This window comes from Scyliorhinus torazame, chromosome 21 (genome assembly GCF_047496885.1).
Source record: "Scyliorhinus torazame isolate Kashiwa2021f chromosome 21, sScyTor2.1, whole genome shotgun sequence".
NCBI lineage: Eukaryota > Metazoa > Chordata > Chondrichthyes > Carcharhiniformes > Scyliorhinidae > Scyliorhinus > Scyliorhinus torazame.
In genome coordinates, this window is record NC_092727.1 from 7039173 (window position 1) to 7055866 (window position 16694).

General features: G+C 40.2%; 1 protein-coding gene across 1 annotated transcript in view; it reads right to left on the reverse strand.

Moving 5' to 3' along the window:
* Positions 1–1597: 1597 nt before the first annotated feature.
* Positions 1598–16694, reverse strand: part of sorl1 (sortilin-related receptor, L(DLR class) A repeats containing) — a 227127-nt gene continuing 212030 nt past the window's right edge. The window contains exons 46-48 of the mRNA XM_072486394.1: positions 11132–11324; positions 8642–8848; positions 1598–6426 (exon numbers count right to left, since the gene is read on the reverse strand). Coding sequence (XP_072342495.1) covers positions 6362–6426; positions 8642–8848; positions 11132–11324 — 465 coding nt within the window. The 3' untranslated portion in view covers positions 1598–6361. The remainder of the gene's footprint in view (positions 6427–8641; positions 8849–11131; positions 11325–16694) is intronic.

Here is a 16694-nt window from a genome sequence, read left to right on the forward strand (position 1 = left end):
GGATTATTGTATTTGGGGGAAATCCAATGTATAATTTCTGCTTGTTGTGTTTTTGTTTCTTTTTCTAGTGGTGGTGGGGGGGGGGTTGAAAATGTGTTGAAAAATTTGAATAAATATATTTTCCCCCCCAAAAAAATGTACTGCTTTGTAGCACTGTCAGATTCTAAATTATTCACGGTGTAAAAAAGCTTTCCACGATTGCTTCTTTTGTGAAGCACCTTAAACTGTGCCCTCTGGCTCTCTTTAGCCGAAAGGAACAGTTTCTCCCTTTCTACTCTGTCCAGATGCCATGCTTTTGAACCTCAGTCAAATCTTCTTTAAGAACAGCCCAAATTCCCCAGAACCCCTTTTCTGCACCCTCCCCCATGGCTTCACATCTTTGCCAAAGTGTGGTGTGCAGAATAGACAAAATGCTCCAGCGGAGGTCAAACCAGCATTTCATACAGGTTTACATAACCTCCTTGCTTCGGTGTTCTCCGCCCCACGTATAAAGCCCAGGATCCTAGATGTCACATTAATAGTTTTCTCAATCGGTTCTTCCACCTTTAACGATTTGTGCACAGATACCTCCAGATCTGTTCCTACACCCACTTGGATTGTACCCTTTTATATTGCCCCTCACTTCTGAAAATTGCAACCATACATGCATCCTTCCAGTCGTAGGGAAGTCGCCAATTCCAGCAAGCTTTTAAAGCTGTTGGTAGACTCGGAAAGCACATGCTCGATGAATACGCATGGCTGAATGTCATACAGATGGCAATTTAAACAAACAAAATAGTCTCCTACGGCCCAATCAAACGTTAAAGGTAAAGAGAGATAGTTTTTTGAAGAATAAAGGAATAAAGGGTTCTGGTGATCAGGCCGGAAAGTGGAGCTGAGTCCACAAAAGATCAGCCATGATCTCATTGAATGGCGGAGCAGGCTCGAGGGGCCAGATGGCCTACTCCTGCTCCTAGTTCTTATGTTCACAAAAGACAAGGCAAAGGATAATAAAGACTGTTAAATTAACGTTACAGGAAGGACATTAAAAAGAAACAGCATAAATGGATTCAAGGAGGCATTTTAAACAGAAAGAGGGGGACGAAAGGATATGAAACAGGGAAGATGGTGGAACGTAGATCAAGAGTTCCTCTTTCAATTTAAATAGGAACCTGTTTTTAAGTCTAAAATTTATATTTACCGAATTATTGTACTGGTTTGATGCAGAATGGCTGTTGGATCAGAATAACCTGGTTAACCTGGTTCCTTCTGCTAATTGTTAGCCAGTGTCTCTTGCTGGAAATTGCCCCCAGATGGACAGTGATTGCATTAGTGATAAATAGGCTACTGATTCTTACTGTCCAAGGCAAAAAAAATGACAAATGGTTACTGCACAGTAGGCAATAATTGAACTGAAGCTTATTCTTTTAGTTGAGAAGGGAAGAAAATATAGTGGGGGTGGGAAGAAAGAAGGAGTTAGTGAGAGACACTGGACGCATGCATTTGGGCAGGAAACTGAAACATCAAAACAGGATAACTAGAAGCAGCAGGTAGTAAGGAGAGACCCATCACAATACCTGGTACTGAACACTTACTTAAGATTACAACACTCGAAAAATTCTTGACCCAAGTGAGATTTATTAAGTGAGAAAAATTCACATTTAAAGCACCTGGCACCCTTCCAAAAGTGTACAGCAATAGGTGTTTAAAGAATTAGAGGTTTGTTACACAATTTGTCCAACATTCTATTAGTGCAAAGTCTCACAGCACAACAGCCTGAAAATCAAAAACAATGAAAAATCTGAACCTGACATCTTCAGTACTATTAATTTTGCTGATTTCTGGCAGAGCTATGCTTAATTCAAGGTTTGTTTTGTTGCATTTTATTTTTTTTACATAGAACATAATGCAATGCGAGGCACAAGACTCATGTGGTCATTATATACAGAGGTACCCTCGACATCCCCATGCAAACAATCTACTCTGTGCTTTCATTAAACACTACCAAACATAAAAATAGATCCACAGCAATATTTCCCCAAAATTTACATTTTTAAAAAAACATTTTCCATTTATACAAAACACCCCATTGTTGTACATTGTGCATTGTACAATCTGCAACTTTGGAATTTGATATTCATTTTCCTCCTCTACAAGTTGAAGCAATCGATTTTCTTTTACAAAAATGAAGCAAAAAGAATACACTAAAACCACTCGAGTCCTGATGGCTGGCTGATGAGGGGTAGAGCACGTGTATTCATATGTGCAATTCAAATGTTGGGATGTCGTTGAAGGCTGATGCACAATAATACAGACACTTGTTTTACTCAGTAAGGCAGATATGGCAGAATGATTTAAAGGCTTTAAAGCATTTTCTTTTAAAACAAAACTCCAGTTTTAAGGCAAGAAATTAAATGAAAACACAGAAGAACTTTAAAAAGTAGTACCATATGTTAAAATAAGCAGCCCTGCTGGACTTTTCCCTCCTATGCACCCAGCAGTAAAATAGTACATTCATGTGACTTAAATAAAATGCAAAATTAATTATAGATCAATAAAAATGGCTTCATTTCATATAGTAACTACAACACATACTAAATACTACACTGTAAAGCTAAACTAATGTAAGACAGCAGGTTTCCACCAATCACGTGATGGCTAGCCAGCTCAAGATGATAAAGCGGAGAGGAAAATCACCATCACCAAAACAGCATTTTTCTTTTTCCTTCACACCATACACTCAAAACAAAATTCCGCATAACTTGTGATCAAGTTCAACATAATCAGAAAGTAGGGATGTGACCAAGGTTCTGTGCAGTGCGATCCAAAAGATTCCTTTGTGAATGTTTGATTTGGGGAAAATAATAAGACCATGTGAGCAATTTTGTTCACCGGTACTTGTTTATATCTCTCATTTTTGTACAAGTATAGTGAGAAGCCTTGCTGTAAGCAGGTATTTTATACACAGCAGAAACATTTACTGTACTAAAATACAGGCAGATACTCCATCTCAAATACCCAGGAACTCTCAATATCTCACTTAAAATGGAAAGGATCTGATGACGTGGTACAGTTCTGTGTATAAATGATCAGCTATAAACTTAAGCAGGGTTTCTAAATAAGGGGAGCCGGTGCTTACATTTCAGCACTTGCGGTATAACCATTGCGGTGTAACCAACCATTTAAGTTGCAATAATAAAGCATCCATCTGTAATGCATGCCGATGTTTTAATAATGTCAGTTTAAAATTTAATAAAGCTAATCCTCCACATGTAACTTTTTTGCTGCTGCTTAGAATTTTAATAGTACAGGTTTTCTGCTTTGCATAATAAATATATGTTGATTCACATTTCCGTGACATTCCAAATTATTTGAACCTTTATGGGAAATCATATGCGGTACAGGCAAAAGATTGAGAGGCATTATCTACATTAGATCCGAGCAGTCCAGGGTGTTCCGAATCATCAGAACAGTTATCAATCCAAAAATAATTAAAACCTGGGAGCAAAGTCCCAAATCCTCCCTCAAATATTACACAATTGAGGGGGAACATACTGGAAAATTCTAGAGTTTGGTTTATGATCAGGTATTTGGCTCCAGTCTGTCAATAGCCGATTACAAATTTGTTCCAAAAAGTGGGACGCTCCAAATAAACAATGCTTTAAGAACTGTACCCATCTAGGACTGTAAATTGGGAAACTTCCATGCAACCGTATCTTTTTATTGTAGATTTTGCATTTGGCCTCTAGTTAAACACAAAATGTTCCATTATCCTTTACAGCAGGGGTTGAAAGTTAAAGATAAACAGGGATATACCAATTATAGCCATTGGAAATGTTTTTGTGGCGTTCTCATTCATGCATGTTTGGCTCATCAAAGGGACTAAATGTCAACTTGCCGTGTATGCTGGGCACTTGTGGAAGATTTGGTAGACCCCTCTGCACATCCCCTACCAACAATTAACTTTGATTAATATATTGAAAGCATGATCAGAAAATGATGCAGAATTGGCAACTGGCAGCAGCTTTGTACCAAGCAAAGCTAAGCTGCACTCTTGTTTCTGATGGCCAAGCTATCATCATACCTTTACACGCTAAAGCTGAGCCGAACTCAATAGTTTGGCCCCAAAGTCATCTTTTAAATATGTACCATCATTTTACAGCCTCCAACATCATCATCAATTAAAACCAGCTCTACTACTAGTAAGCTCTAGCCATCTGCCAAGTTCAAAAATAAAATGGAAAGTGTTATGCAAGTCCTTGAATTTATTCCAGTTTATAAGGATGAATGCAATTTAAAATGACAGCTTAGTCCCGGGGTCCAGGTGAATTGTCAATGTGTTATGCAGCAATGGTATGGAATTTACAGATTTTCAAACAGTGTCGGGGGGCACACAGAAAATAGGCAGATGCCAAAAACCTGGAAGAGAAACAGAAAATACTGGAAACACAGCAGGTTGTTCAGCGTCAGAGAAAAAGAGGAAGGTTTTGGTAAGGTTTTTGCTGTGAATTAGATTTTCTTCTTTATGAAATGTTAACCTTTCTCCTCAGGCCCGGGCTTTCTGCGCATTTCTAGCTTGTGGTTTTAATTTCATGGCCATTCCCAGGCATGTCTGCCTGTCACCCTATTAATGTTCCTTTTTTTTTTTTTTTTTTTTATAAAATGCCCTGATAGGCAACTCTTCCTATAACAAGTGCAGTAAAATTAATTGAATTCAGAAAGCACAATTATTGCTAGGCTTAAAGCAAGTCCAAGACAATTATATAAAGGACAGTTCTATTTCAGTTTTTCGTCAAACTGAATTGCAAGACAAACAAGGCGGGGACATTTGTTTTGATGTTTCTGCTCAGATACAAAGTTCCTGGGCTACAAAGAAATCCTGCTTGTACTTCTGTCCTGATAAAAAGGGGCAGAGATTTTTTTTGTGTGCCAATTCTGGCTTAACGCCAACCAAGAAAGTTGTTGTTCCATGTCATCAATTAGCAAGTTCTTCAGACGACCGCATCTAGCTCAAGAATGCAACAGCCTGGCAGATTAGTAGTTTTGCGGCTGAAGGGAGATTCTGGAAGCTAACCAGAGATCCAGAAAAGCACATTTTCGGCTCATTTTTTTTAAATTAAAAAAAAAAAAGGGCATGTACAGGTAGACTTTTCTTTTTAAATTGAGATGAAGGATTTGAGAACATTAAAAATATTTAATTAGGAGCTTAGATCATTTGACACTTCTGACTGAAGATATCATGCAGAACACGAGTTGCACAAGATAAGTTTAGTTTTGTTTTTCAGGAAGATAGGCATTCCTTAAAAAATAAAACACTCGTCCGTGAAGAAATGCTATATTTATTCAACAGCATTCTAATAATTGGCAAAAGAACCACTGATAAGATAGAGGTTTTTTTCATGTGTTGAGCTGCGATCTAGAACGTGCGGTCTGAAAGGATGATGCAAACAGGTTCAATAGTAATATTCAAAAGGGAATTAGAAAAATACTTGAAGGAGAAAAAAATGCTGGACTATAAGACTAATTGGATAGCTCTTTCAAAGAGAGGGCTCAGGCTTGGTAGCGCCTTCTGTGTTGCATTATTCGGATTCTATCCCAGCTTCAATGAAGCAAGCAACAGGAGGTTTTTGTGAAACTGGTGTTTCATTCGTATATGCAACAAGCATATTGAAATTACTGTAATTAAACAATGGACACCATACGACTTCAAATTGTAAGGAAAATATACATTACAGCAGCCTATATTTGCTACCTTGTTGTTGGAAATAACTTGTTAATTATACTGCAATTGCCAAAAATCTAACCATTTTTTTTAAATAAAAGGTTATTTGATCAATTGGATACATTAATAGTGGATCAAATTTCCTACGTAAAACAATAGTTTAAAATTTAAATTAAGACCATTTAGCAAATTCAATTGACAGTTTTATAAATTGTTAAAATATTTTGAGTAACTTAGTTTTATTTAACCAATCATCTTGTAGGTTTTATTCATGATTATTGTTTTCAATATTGTGTCTTGGAAAATGAGATTTGAACTTGAAGCCTAATCTTTCTACAGATAATGCTGTCTAAAGACCATCAGAAAGAGAAACTGCAGCTGTTAACATCCACCAAGCAAATCACCTGAAAACTAAATGGCGCCTGAAGGCGGAGAACACAAGCGCAGTTGTGAAAAAGCCTACTGTCGGGGACCAGGACTGTGTTGTATACTTTGCAGTCTTACCTAGGTATTACAGCACATTGCAATAAAGTTTAAATTTTGGTCCATATAAAAATAATGTATCGCAACTCAGAAAAGTGCATTTTTAAAAAGGTTATTTTTCCTGCTGCTGAGACGTCTTAGCAGAATTTCTTGCACAGCTTGTACGCAGCAAGGTCTTCATGCAACTACCATCGGTACATCATCTGAAAAACCGTTAATCAATGGTGCATCTTCATCATCGCCTAAAGAAAGGGAAAAAAGTAAACACCAACAGTCAATAAGTTTTAAAAAAACAATTCAAGACAAAATGAACAAAATATCACTCCTCCAGCAAGTTGTTCTTGAGCATCAAACAATAGTTTTTAGCAGAAAGACTAATCCAAATGGCTACAAGCACAAGCAACCAGCCGTTGCATCATTTTGTAAAATACTTTAAACTCAATGAAGGGGATATTTTCCAATCTCAATTAATGGCTGTGGCAAAAGTGGGTTGGGCAGGACGTCAGAGGATCAGGCAGATAAGCTGAAACCACTTGGATTTTCCCCCCATCTACAAGTTTTCTAGCAGGCTTAAAATGTTGAGCAGCAAAATGGATCATCGTTTTTTTGAGAAATAATCTGTTGTTGCTTCCGGGACCTTATTGAGAATGATATGCCAATTATTTACTAAAATAACCAGGTTGCCATTTGCTTACCCACTCAACTGGACTTCACAAATAAGGCCACGTGCCACACCTTATCCAACCAAACAGATCATAATGTCCTCCCGTTAAGAACATAAATGAGTAGCCCAGATGGCTCCTCATACCTACTCCGCCATTTAATAAGATCATGGCTGAGCATTGACCTCAACTCCTCTCATATGCTAGAAAAATAAGGGTTGTTTCTTTTAATATAAATTTAGAGTATCCAATTCTTTATTTTTCCTCAATTGAGGGGCAATTTAGCATGGCCAATCCACCGACTCTGGACATCTTTTTTGGGTTGTGGGAGTGAGACCCACGCAGGCACGGAGAGATTGTGCAAACTCCACACGGACAGAGACCCAGGGCCGGGATTGTACCCGGGTCCTCAGCGCCATGGAACTATATTCCTCCAGGGATACTGTGCCAGAAACCAAAACTCTCTTCCAAACAGCACTGTGGGTGTACTTACACCAGACAGCCAGCAGGGTTTCAGAGTGGCTCACCACCACCTTCAAGGGCAAGTAGGGTTGGGCAACAAATGCTAGACTTGCCAGTGATGCTCACAGACCGCAACAAAAACTAAAAACTGATCACAACCCTCTGGGGTCAAGGATTTCAAAAGAATTAGACACTCTGCCCGAAATGTTGCCTCCTTACCCTGATTCCACTACTTGTATCTAACCTTTATAGCAAGTGGAAACAGCCTCTCAACCTCTACCCAGTCTCGCCCTGGCAGAATATAATGTTTCAATCAGGATTCTTCTAAACTGCAGAGTATATATACGCATTCTACTCAATTTCTGCTCATAGGACAATCTCCCACCTCCAGAATTAAACAAATGAACCTTTGTTGCATCACTCCAAGGCAAATATTTTTTAAAAAACAATGGTGCAGACCTTAGTTTTAATTCAAAAGAGAAGCGAACACATTTTGCAACAGTTTGCATATCACCTGGTTCAGTGATAATGTCGTCAAATGAGAAATACTGCAGGGAATCCAAAAGGTTCTGCATCAAAAAGTCACAAAACCTCGAAAACTCTCCTGCAATATTTGATGCTAATCTCAAGTCTAACATCTCAAGTACCTCAAGCAGCGCAGCATTTGCTCAGGACTGCCAGGAACCTAGATTAAATTAGGACTCACGAGTAGAGATCCAACCAACAGCACTCAGAACCAAAAGTGCTACTACTGAGCCACTAAGCAGGGAGAGAAAGTAACAAACTCCCATCATGCCTTTCACATCTTCAATGTCTCAAAACGCTTTCCAAGAAGTGCTTTGAGATTGTTGCTTAGCTGACCTGAATACTTTCTAAAACCTGGAACACATTCCCTCCCAATCAGTGTGCATTTGTTGAGTGTTTCAGAATGTTCATTTTCACTATTTCAGAACACTTGATACTAGGTTACTAAAGCAAAACCCAGTGAGTGAATTTGGTTGCATTTCCTCCTATCAGATGAAAGAATGGCTACCCAAGAGATCACGTACCAACCGACTCAAGAACAGCTTCTTCCCTACTGCCATCAGACTTTTGAATGGACCTACCTCGTATTAAGTTGATCTTTTCTCTACACCTTGCTATAACTGTAACATTATATTCTGCAGTCTCTCCTTCCTTCCCTATGTACGGTATGCATGGTCTGTACAGCATGCAAGAAACAATACTTTTCACTGTATACTGATACATGTGACAATAATAAATCAAATCAAAAATCAAAACTGCAATAAGGATGCTCTATTCAAAATATATTATAAGCAGAGAAAATGCTTACCTAGCTCATCACCTGAAGAAAACACAGCCGATCCTAATCGAGAATTATAGTGACTATTGGCAAAAGCTGTAAAGCTGTTCTGGAGTCTTCGATGGCGAACATATAACACAACAAAGCCAACACCTAACATCACAAGTAGCAGAAACATTACTGGCACCACAATGGCTGCTACATCTGTAGACTTGGGATCTTTGGAAGCTAAGAAATCTGCAAATTCAGGATGAACAAACAAAACAGACTTTAGCAAACGTTATCCAAATCTAGAGACTCACTTAAAGAGGACTTCAAATATGCATCGGCTTTAGTCAATCAACAAAGTGACCCCAGTCAACAATAAAAATAAGGAATACAAGTAAAATAAAGAGTTCTGAAAATGTACATCAGGTTTGTTACCAGCTAAAGCAACAAGATAAACTAAATACGGAGTGGAACCTTGCGTCAAAACTGGAATTTTAAAGGGTGGTGCTGAAATGTGCATCTCTCTTTTGCCTTGGTATCAACTTACCTGCTTATCAGTCCCTGTATGTTTCATATTTCCTGTATTTAAAAGTATTTTTATTTGAATTAAATTCTCATTAAACTAAGGAGTTTATTAATACAAGATGATTATAGTTTTTTAGGTTGGACCTCAGAAGTTATACTGGGTCTTTCTCAGGTGGTGTCTCCTGACTATCCAGTACTCTGATGCTTTAGCCCCAAGGCTATAGTGTAAATTTGGGAATTAATTTGTGTTACAGTTCTGTGTATGGTCAGCATTTTAAACCAGTTTATTTTTAAATATCAAGGAATGAAAATCATAACTGCAAAACACAACTTATTAGCAGAGATTTAAGCACAAACATCATTTAGACTCATTATCACCAACACTTGTGGCTGGACAATTACATTTGATGGCTCAAAACTTTAAACCTGTTACTTTAATTATAGTTGTCTTTAAAGGAAAACTTTTTCTCCTCCTCCATTTTGATCTTTCAGAAAGTATCAAATTTAGACTCGAGTTGCACAGAAGCCCTATAGTTGGCATTCCATCGTAGACAACTGAACAATGGCAACATGGGCAAGCCTCTGAATGGCATCACTGGAAGCAAAAGATTAACTTCAGATTAACTCTAGGACAGCTCCAACATCAACCCTGGACACTGTGCTGCCTGCTGGGTACTGCACATAATCGCTTTTTGCATGCTTTCCCAAAAGCCATAATCACGCCTCTGCTGCTTTCAGTGGAGCTCCTCGACTCAATAAAGGTCAGAGAGAGGCTTAGCAGCCAGGGAGACTCAAGCCAAGAAACTCCATGCAGATACTTCGACCAAAACTATCAATACACTGTATAGTTAGAAGACTGTCAGGGAAGTATTCAATTGAACTACTTTCATTTATAGAGAGCACTTGCAGATAAGAATTGACTTTGACCTTCCACTGCCATGCAGGGTGGATTTTTAGACAGAGGCAGCAAATCACTAGGATATAAATGGAAGGGGGAGTCAGACAAGAAATTGAATTTATAGATCTATTGTTAAGCAATTTTACAGAAACCAGTGCATCTGTATGCAATGAATTTATGTTTAAATCAAATATCATGCATCAACTTTCCCAGCAAGATTTTACTGAACCTAGCTGAAGGTGGAACATGTATGACTCTTCACAGATTTGAGATGTGGATTTGTGTCAATAGCTTAGTAAGGATGCACCAACTAACTGTGACAAAGGTAAACAAACTTAAGTATCAATTATGGGAGCAGAGAATGGAAAAAGTCAGCGGGGAAAGTAGTTTGAGTAAATTTTTTATTATGATCCTCACCAAACTAAATTAGCAACTAAAATTCTTGACATTATGAGGAGGGCTGACAAAAAGAACAGATCCTGGAAACGGAAAACTTTTAGTTACTGTTTTCATTCAAGGCCCAGCTCATTGTTTTAGTTGTACCCTTGTAAACGGAGAGAAAGAGTGAAACAATCAGCATTATTAAAATAATATAAACTGAACCCCAAAAATGAATGGTGATATTTTGATCTTTCAGAATGTCTCCCCCTCAAGAATGAAGCTAGAATTTAAAAGACAATGCTAAAACTAGAACTATATTTCTTCCGTAAATATAAATTGTAGACTAGTACAGTAAAGAGGGAGGCCATTCTACCCAGAGTCTGCACAAGCAAATACGGCAGAAAAGTCAGAGGAGAAGCAAAAATAAAATGCTTTCCAGATTACAAGATTTCAGTGCTCACATATCAAGTTCCACTGATACACAGCACGTATAGAAAGATTCTATAGAGGAATAACAATTGAACATACATGGTATGATGACAAAAGCAAATACTACAAGACCTCAAGGTATCGAATGCACACTTGGCTGGATGTAGGAAAATACAGTACCAAAGCCAAGAGTTGTTTTAACTACATATTAAACTCTTGCACCACAGGCTGACTGAGAATTAGCTTAATTCTGTGTACTTGTGTTCAGTGCTCCGGTTATCAAATTTTTATAACCTCACCATTTCCAAGTTCATCGTACAGCAGGAAAGCAGGTTCACCACAAATCTGCCCATTGTACAAGCATCTGGCTTGCACTGTGAACGTGTAGTTGTGGCCAAACTTCAGATCAGAAATCTTGAAGATGTTTTCCGTTGTATTCCCAAGACACACTGTCGTATTGGTCACATGGTCAAACATGTGGATCTCATAACCCTGAGGTTAAACAAAGGACAAAGTCTTAGTTATTGTTTTCCTTCCACTTCTCCTGATGCCATCCTCCAGTAGGTTCTGCAGTTCACACGGTGTGTACACACACACACACACACACACACAAATGTTAAAGTGCAACTGAAAAATTACTGCAGCTGGAAATTTGAGATTTGTGAACCAAGTCCAACAAATTTAAAAACTTGACATGCCCATGTTGGTGGGAATCAGAACAAAAAGACACTATTCCCCATATATCTGCCCTGATGACAAGAAAGTTTAGATTTACAGTCACATTGTAACATTCAGCCAGATTCATTAAACACATATTTACAATGAGACTCCATCCTCATTACTTGGCATTACCTGGAGCACCAGTTTCAGTTATTGATGTGATCCTGTTTTTCTTAAAAATACAAATATATAGGATCAGTACACACACCTTTCCCCACACAATGGAGCATTTAGGTTGCAATTATGCAAGTCAGCGTAATGTGAGCACCTTTGCCCCATTGCGGTGGGCCTGCTATTCTTTAGATGCGCAGATTGGTTCAGTGCTAGTACAAATAGTTCAACAGCTTCAGTGCGGAGTATTCCAGAACGCATTACCACAGAAAATGTGGGACTGGTCAGAATGCTGGTCACATTTTCTTTTTTTTTTTAAAATATATTTTATTGAAATTTTTTTCCCTGAACAACATTTTTCCCGCTTACAAAACAAACGAAACGATAACAATAACAAAACAGAAATTTTTAACTTTTTAAACAATAATAATAATAATACACAAGTAACAAAACCTCATTCTCAATTGACCTATATTCAACTAAACCTCCTCCCTCCCCCCCCCCCGGGTTGCTGCTGCGGGTCATCTGTCTTCTCTCTAACGTTCCCTTAGGTAGTCGAGAAATGGCTGCCACCGCCTGGTGAACCCTTGAGCCGATCCTCTCAGGGCAAACTTTATCTGCTCCAGTTTAATAAACCCTGCCATATCGTTTACCCAGGCCTCCAGACCGGGGGGTTTCGCCTCCTTCCACGAGTAGGATCCTGCGCCGGGCTACGAGGGACGCAAAGGCCACGACATCGGCCTCTTTCGCCTCCTGCACTCCCGGCTCTTCCGCAACTCCAAATATAGCTAACCCCCAGCTAGGTTTGACCCGGGCATTCACCACCTGAGAGATCACTCCAGTCACTCCCTTCCAATATCCTTCCAGTGCCGGGCACGCCCAAAACATATGTGCGTGGTTTGCCGGGCTCCCGCCACACCTCCCACATCTGTTCTCCACTCCAAAAAATCTGCTCAATCTTGCCCCCGTTATGTGTGCTCTACGTAGCACCTTAAATTGAATCAGGCTAAGCCTGGCGCATGAGGAAGAGGAGTTTACCCTGCTTAGGGCATCAGCCCACATACCCTCCTCTATCTCCTCCCCTAATTCTTCTTCCCACTTTCCTTTTCGTTCGCCCACCGACTCCTCCCCCTCTTCCCTCATCTCTCTGTAAATCTGACACCTTGCCCTCTCCGACCCACACCCCTGAAAGCACCCTGTCCTGTATCCAGTGTCGGGAGCCGCGGAAATTCCCTCACCTGTGATCTAGTAAACGCCCTCACCTGCATATATCTCAAGAAATTTCCCCGGGGTAACTTATACTTTTCCTCCAATGCTCCCAAACTCGCAAAAGTCCCATCGATGAATAAATCTCCCACCTTCCTAATTCCCAACTGGTACCAACTCTGAAATCCTCCATCCATTCTTCCTGGGGCGAACCTATGGTTGTTCCTGATAGGGGATCCCACCAGGGCTCCCCGCACCCCTCTCTGTCGCCTCCACTGTCCCCATATGTTCAGTGTTGCCGCCACCACCGGGTTCGTGGTGTACTTTTTAGGTGAGAGCGGTAGCGGTGCCGTCACCAGCGCCTCTAGACTCGTCCCTTTACAGGACCTTCTCTCCAGCCTTTTCCACGCCGCTCCCTCACCCTCCATCATCCATCTACGTATCATTGCCACATTGGCGGCCCAATAATAATCTCCCAAGTTCGGTAGTGCCAGTCCTCCTCTGTCCCTACTGCGCTGAAGGAACCCTCTCCTTACTCTCGGAACTTTCCCTGCCCACACAAAGCTCGTAATGCTCCTGTCTATTTTATTAAAAAAGGTCCTGGTGATTAAAATAGGGAGACATTGGAATACAAATAAGAACCTCGGGAGGACCATCATCTTAATTGCTTGCACCCTGCCCGCCAGCGATAAAGGCTGCATGTCCCACCTCTTAAAGTCCTCCTCCATTTGTTCTACCAGCCGTGTCAGATTAAGTCTGTGCAAGGTTCCCCAGCTCCTAGCGATCTGAATCGTCAGGTATCGGAAGTTTCTTTCCACTTTCCTCAGCGGTAAGCCTTCTATCTCTCTACTCTGGTCCCCTGGATGTATCACAAATAATTCACTCTTCCTCTGGTCACATTTTCAATAAACGAGGGACAACATTTGCTGTGCAGTTGCAGCCAAACTATTTTCATTCTATTGACAAAGTGCCCAGGATGATTTAAGATAGTTTGGGAAATATGCTTAAGCCAAAACCAGCAAAAATTATAAAAGATGAGAAGTTGACAACTGATCAGCTTTAGTTCCCACATTTGCTCAGCCGCCTCCAAACAGTTGTCCATGGTTTGTGAAATAAGACTTTGACAAAGAGCCATCCAGACTCGAAACGTTAGCTCCCTTCTCTCTCCACAGACGCTGTCAGACCTGCTGAGATTGTCCAGTATTTTCTGTTTTTGTTTCAGTTTCCAACATAATTTGCTTTTATCTTTGTGAAATAAGGACTTATTTTAAATTCAAATCCTACCCCCCCCTTGCCCCCACAATAAAGGCTGCTTTGTAAATTTCTCAGCAACTGAAAGAAAGATCATTCAAGAATCTCTCTACTGTTCCCATGCCAGATTTAACCTTTTTAATGATCACCAGTCTTCGGGAGGAGCACTGGTAGATTACTCAATTAGCCGTTTTATGCTCTTCACATTCATTCATTTCTTAAGCATCAATGAAAGCACGGAGCAGCAGTCCTTCAGTACACCATCTATTTTAGAAACTCATTAAATCTTCCAAAATATAAAGCATCCCGACTGACCTCATGGGAGCTGTAAACCAGAAATACTTCCTTACAAAGCTTTTATTTACTCATCCAGCATATTACTGTTTATAAAAGAGTAATTAAGTGTGCTGAATTCCACTCAATCATCGTAAAGAAGAAATACCCTCGAGAGATCGGTTATTCTGCAACATGAAAGTAAGCGTCTGACTCATCCTATATGCAATTCAACACTGGGGAAATGTTAGGAGTGAAATTTATGGCTAAGAGTGAGACAGATCACAGGCCTGTTAATCAGATGGAGTGTCAAGAGCAAGGTATGTCAAAATATGCTGCTTGCAAACATGCAAGTATCACCCCAAATTAATGATACTTTACAGGTTTTGTTTTTACTAGGTTGAGATATAATCGATATATACACCATTGGTGTTCCAGTACAAAATACAGGCACCACTTGCAGATGAGAAAGAAAATACCAGTGATGGAAATTAGAAAACACAAAAATCACAGCAAAATGTGTCCTTGAAAAAGACTTCAGATTCAAATGCAAATCATTTTCTTAGTATTTCGTAGTACAGCTAGAGTATTGCTATAAAAAAAAAACGTAATTGAAGCTTTTCACCTTGCACTCATCAGGAAAATTCTCAAGGCTACTAAATGTAAAAAGGGAACACCCTTTTATGAGACGAGAATGCTGATTTGGTTTCTGTTGGCCGAGGCATAGCCATGGAGAATACACGCGTTAACTGCCAAGCTTTGTTTAAATTCAAACCAGGCAGCTCGACTCTGATTGGTCACAGCACTGCCCCGAGGAATGAACCAGAGAATGGTTGTCAGCTATTTTGTTTAGTTAAAAATGACACGGTGCACGTACATATTCCTTCTGTCTGCAAATAACAGGAATCTGTGTATTAATATGTAGCTTCGGGCACACACAAGTGAGCCACACTGCGAGCCTGACTGATGATCTTGAATTGGTTGAGCACAATTCTTAGCACACTCAGGATTGTTTAGCAAATGTTGTCCAATTGCAGATTCACATCCACTGTTAGACATTGTGTTTTGAGTTTTGCAAGCATGGGTTGGTTCGATACGGTCAGTACTTGGTCTATTGCAAACAGCTGAAAAAGACATGCTGCTTGATACAACTCAGTGGGGTTTGGGATGTACGGCCAATATTTCTAGCATAACATGAGCACCGAAAATCATGTACCACATTCGGCAAGGGGTTGCAGATGATTTGACTGCTCCATTTCAAAAGTGAATTTGAGTGCACAATGGCATCCATTAATGTGTGTTAAGGATGGAGCAGTCAAATGAGCTCCCTTTCCTTGGCGTACTAGCTGAGAACTCGGTCAGGGGATTATCTAGCGCAAGCTTACCTTCACTGGTCAATATATGCGATTCCTACAGTTCCATACACTAAGATTGGCCTTATTGGCAACCTCATAAATAGGGCACCAGACATTTGCTCACTGCCAAAGCTTGATGCTGAAGTAGGACACATCAAAGCCATTCTGCACAGTAGTGGCTACCCTGAAAGTGGGCCCAAGGCAACCTCTTTCAGTCCTGAAAAGTGCCCGGTCTACCTTACATTACCCGGAAGGGTGATTTATCTCAAAGATTTGATCAACAGGTTGAATCAAGTCATTTCACAATGCTACGGTGCAGAAGCAATGGAGCCAGGGAGATAGCTAACCCAGTGGCGTGGTGTAACGGCAACAATCTCTCCCTCAACGTCAACAAAACTAAGGAGCTGGTCATTGATTTCAGGAAGCGAAGTATCGCACACACCCCTGTCTGCATCAATGGTGCAGAGGTGGAGATGGTGGCAACTTCAAATTCCTAGGTGTGCACATCACCAACAATCTGGCCTGGTCCACGCACGTCGATGCTACGACCAAGAAAGCAGAAAGGCACCTATACTTTCTCAGGAAACTAAGGAAATTTGGCATGTCCACACTGACTCTTACCAACTTTTACAGAAGCACCATCGAAAGCATCCTATCTGGCTGCATCACAACTTGGCAACTGCTCGGCTCAAGACTGCAAGAAACTACAGAGTCGTGAACACAGCCCAATCCATCACACGAACCCGCCTCACATCCATTGACTCGATCTACACCTTGCACTACCTTGGGAAAGTGAGTAGCATAATTAAGGACCCTTCCCACCCAGGCTATTCACCCTTCCAACTTCTTCCATCGGCAGGAGATACAAAAGTCTGAGAACATGCATTAACAGATTCAAAAACAGCTTCTTCCCCGCTGTTACCAGACTCCTGAATGACCCTCTTAT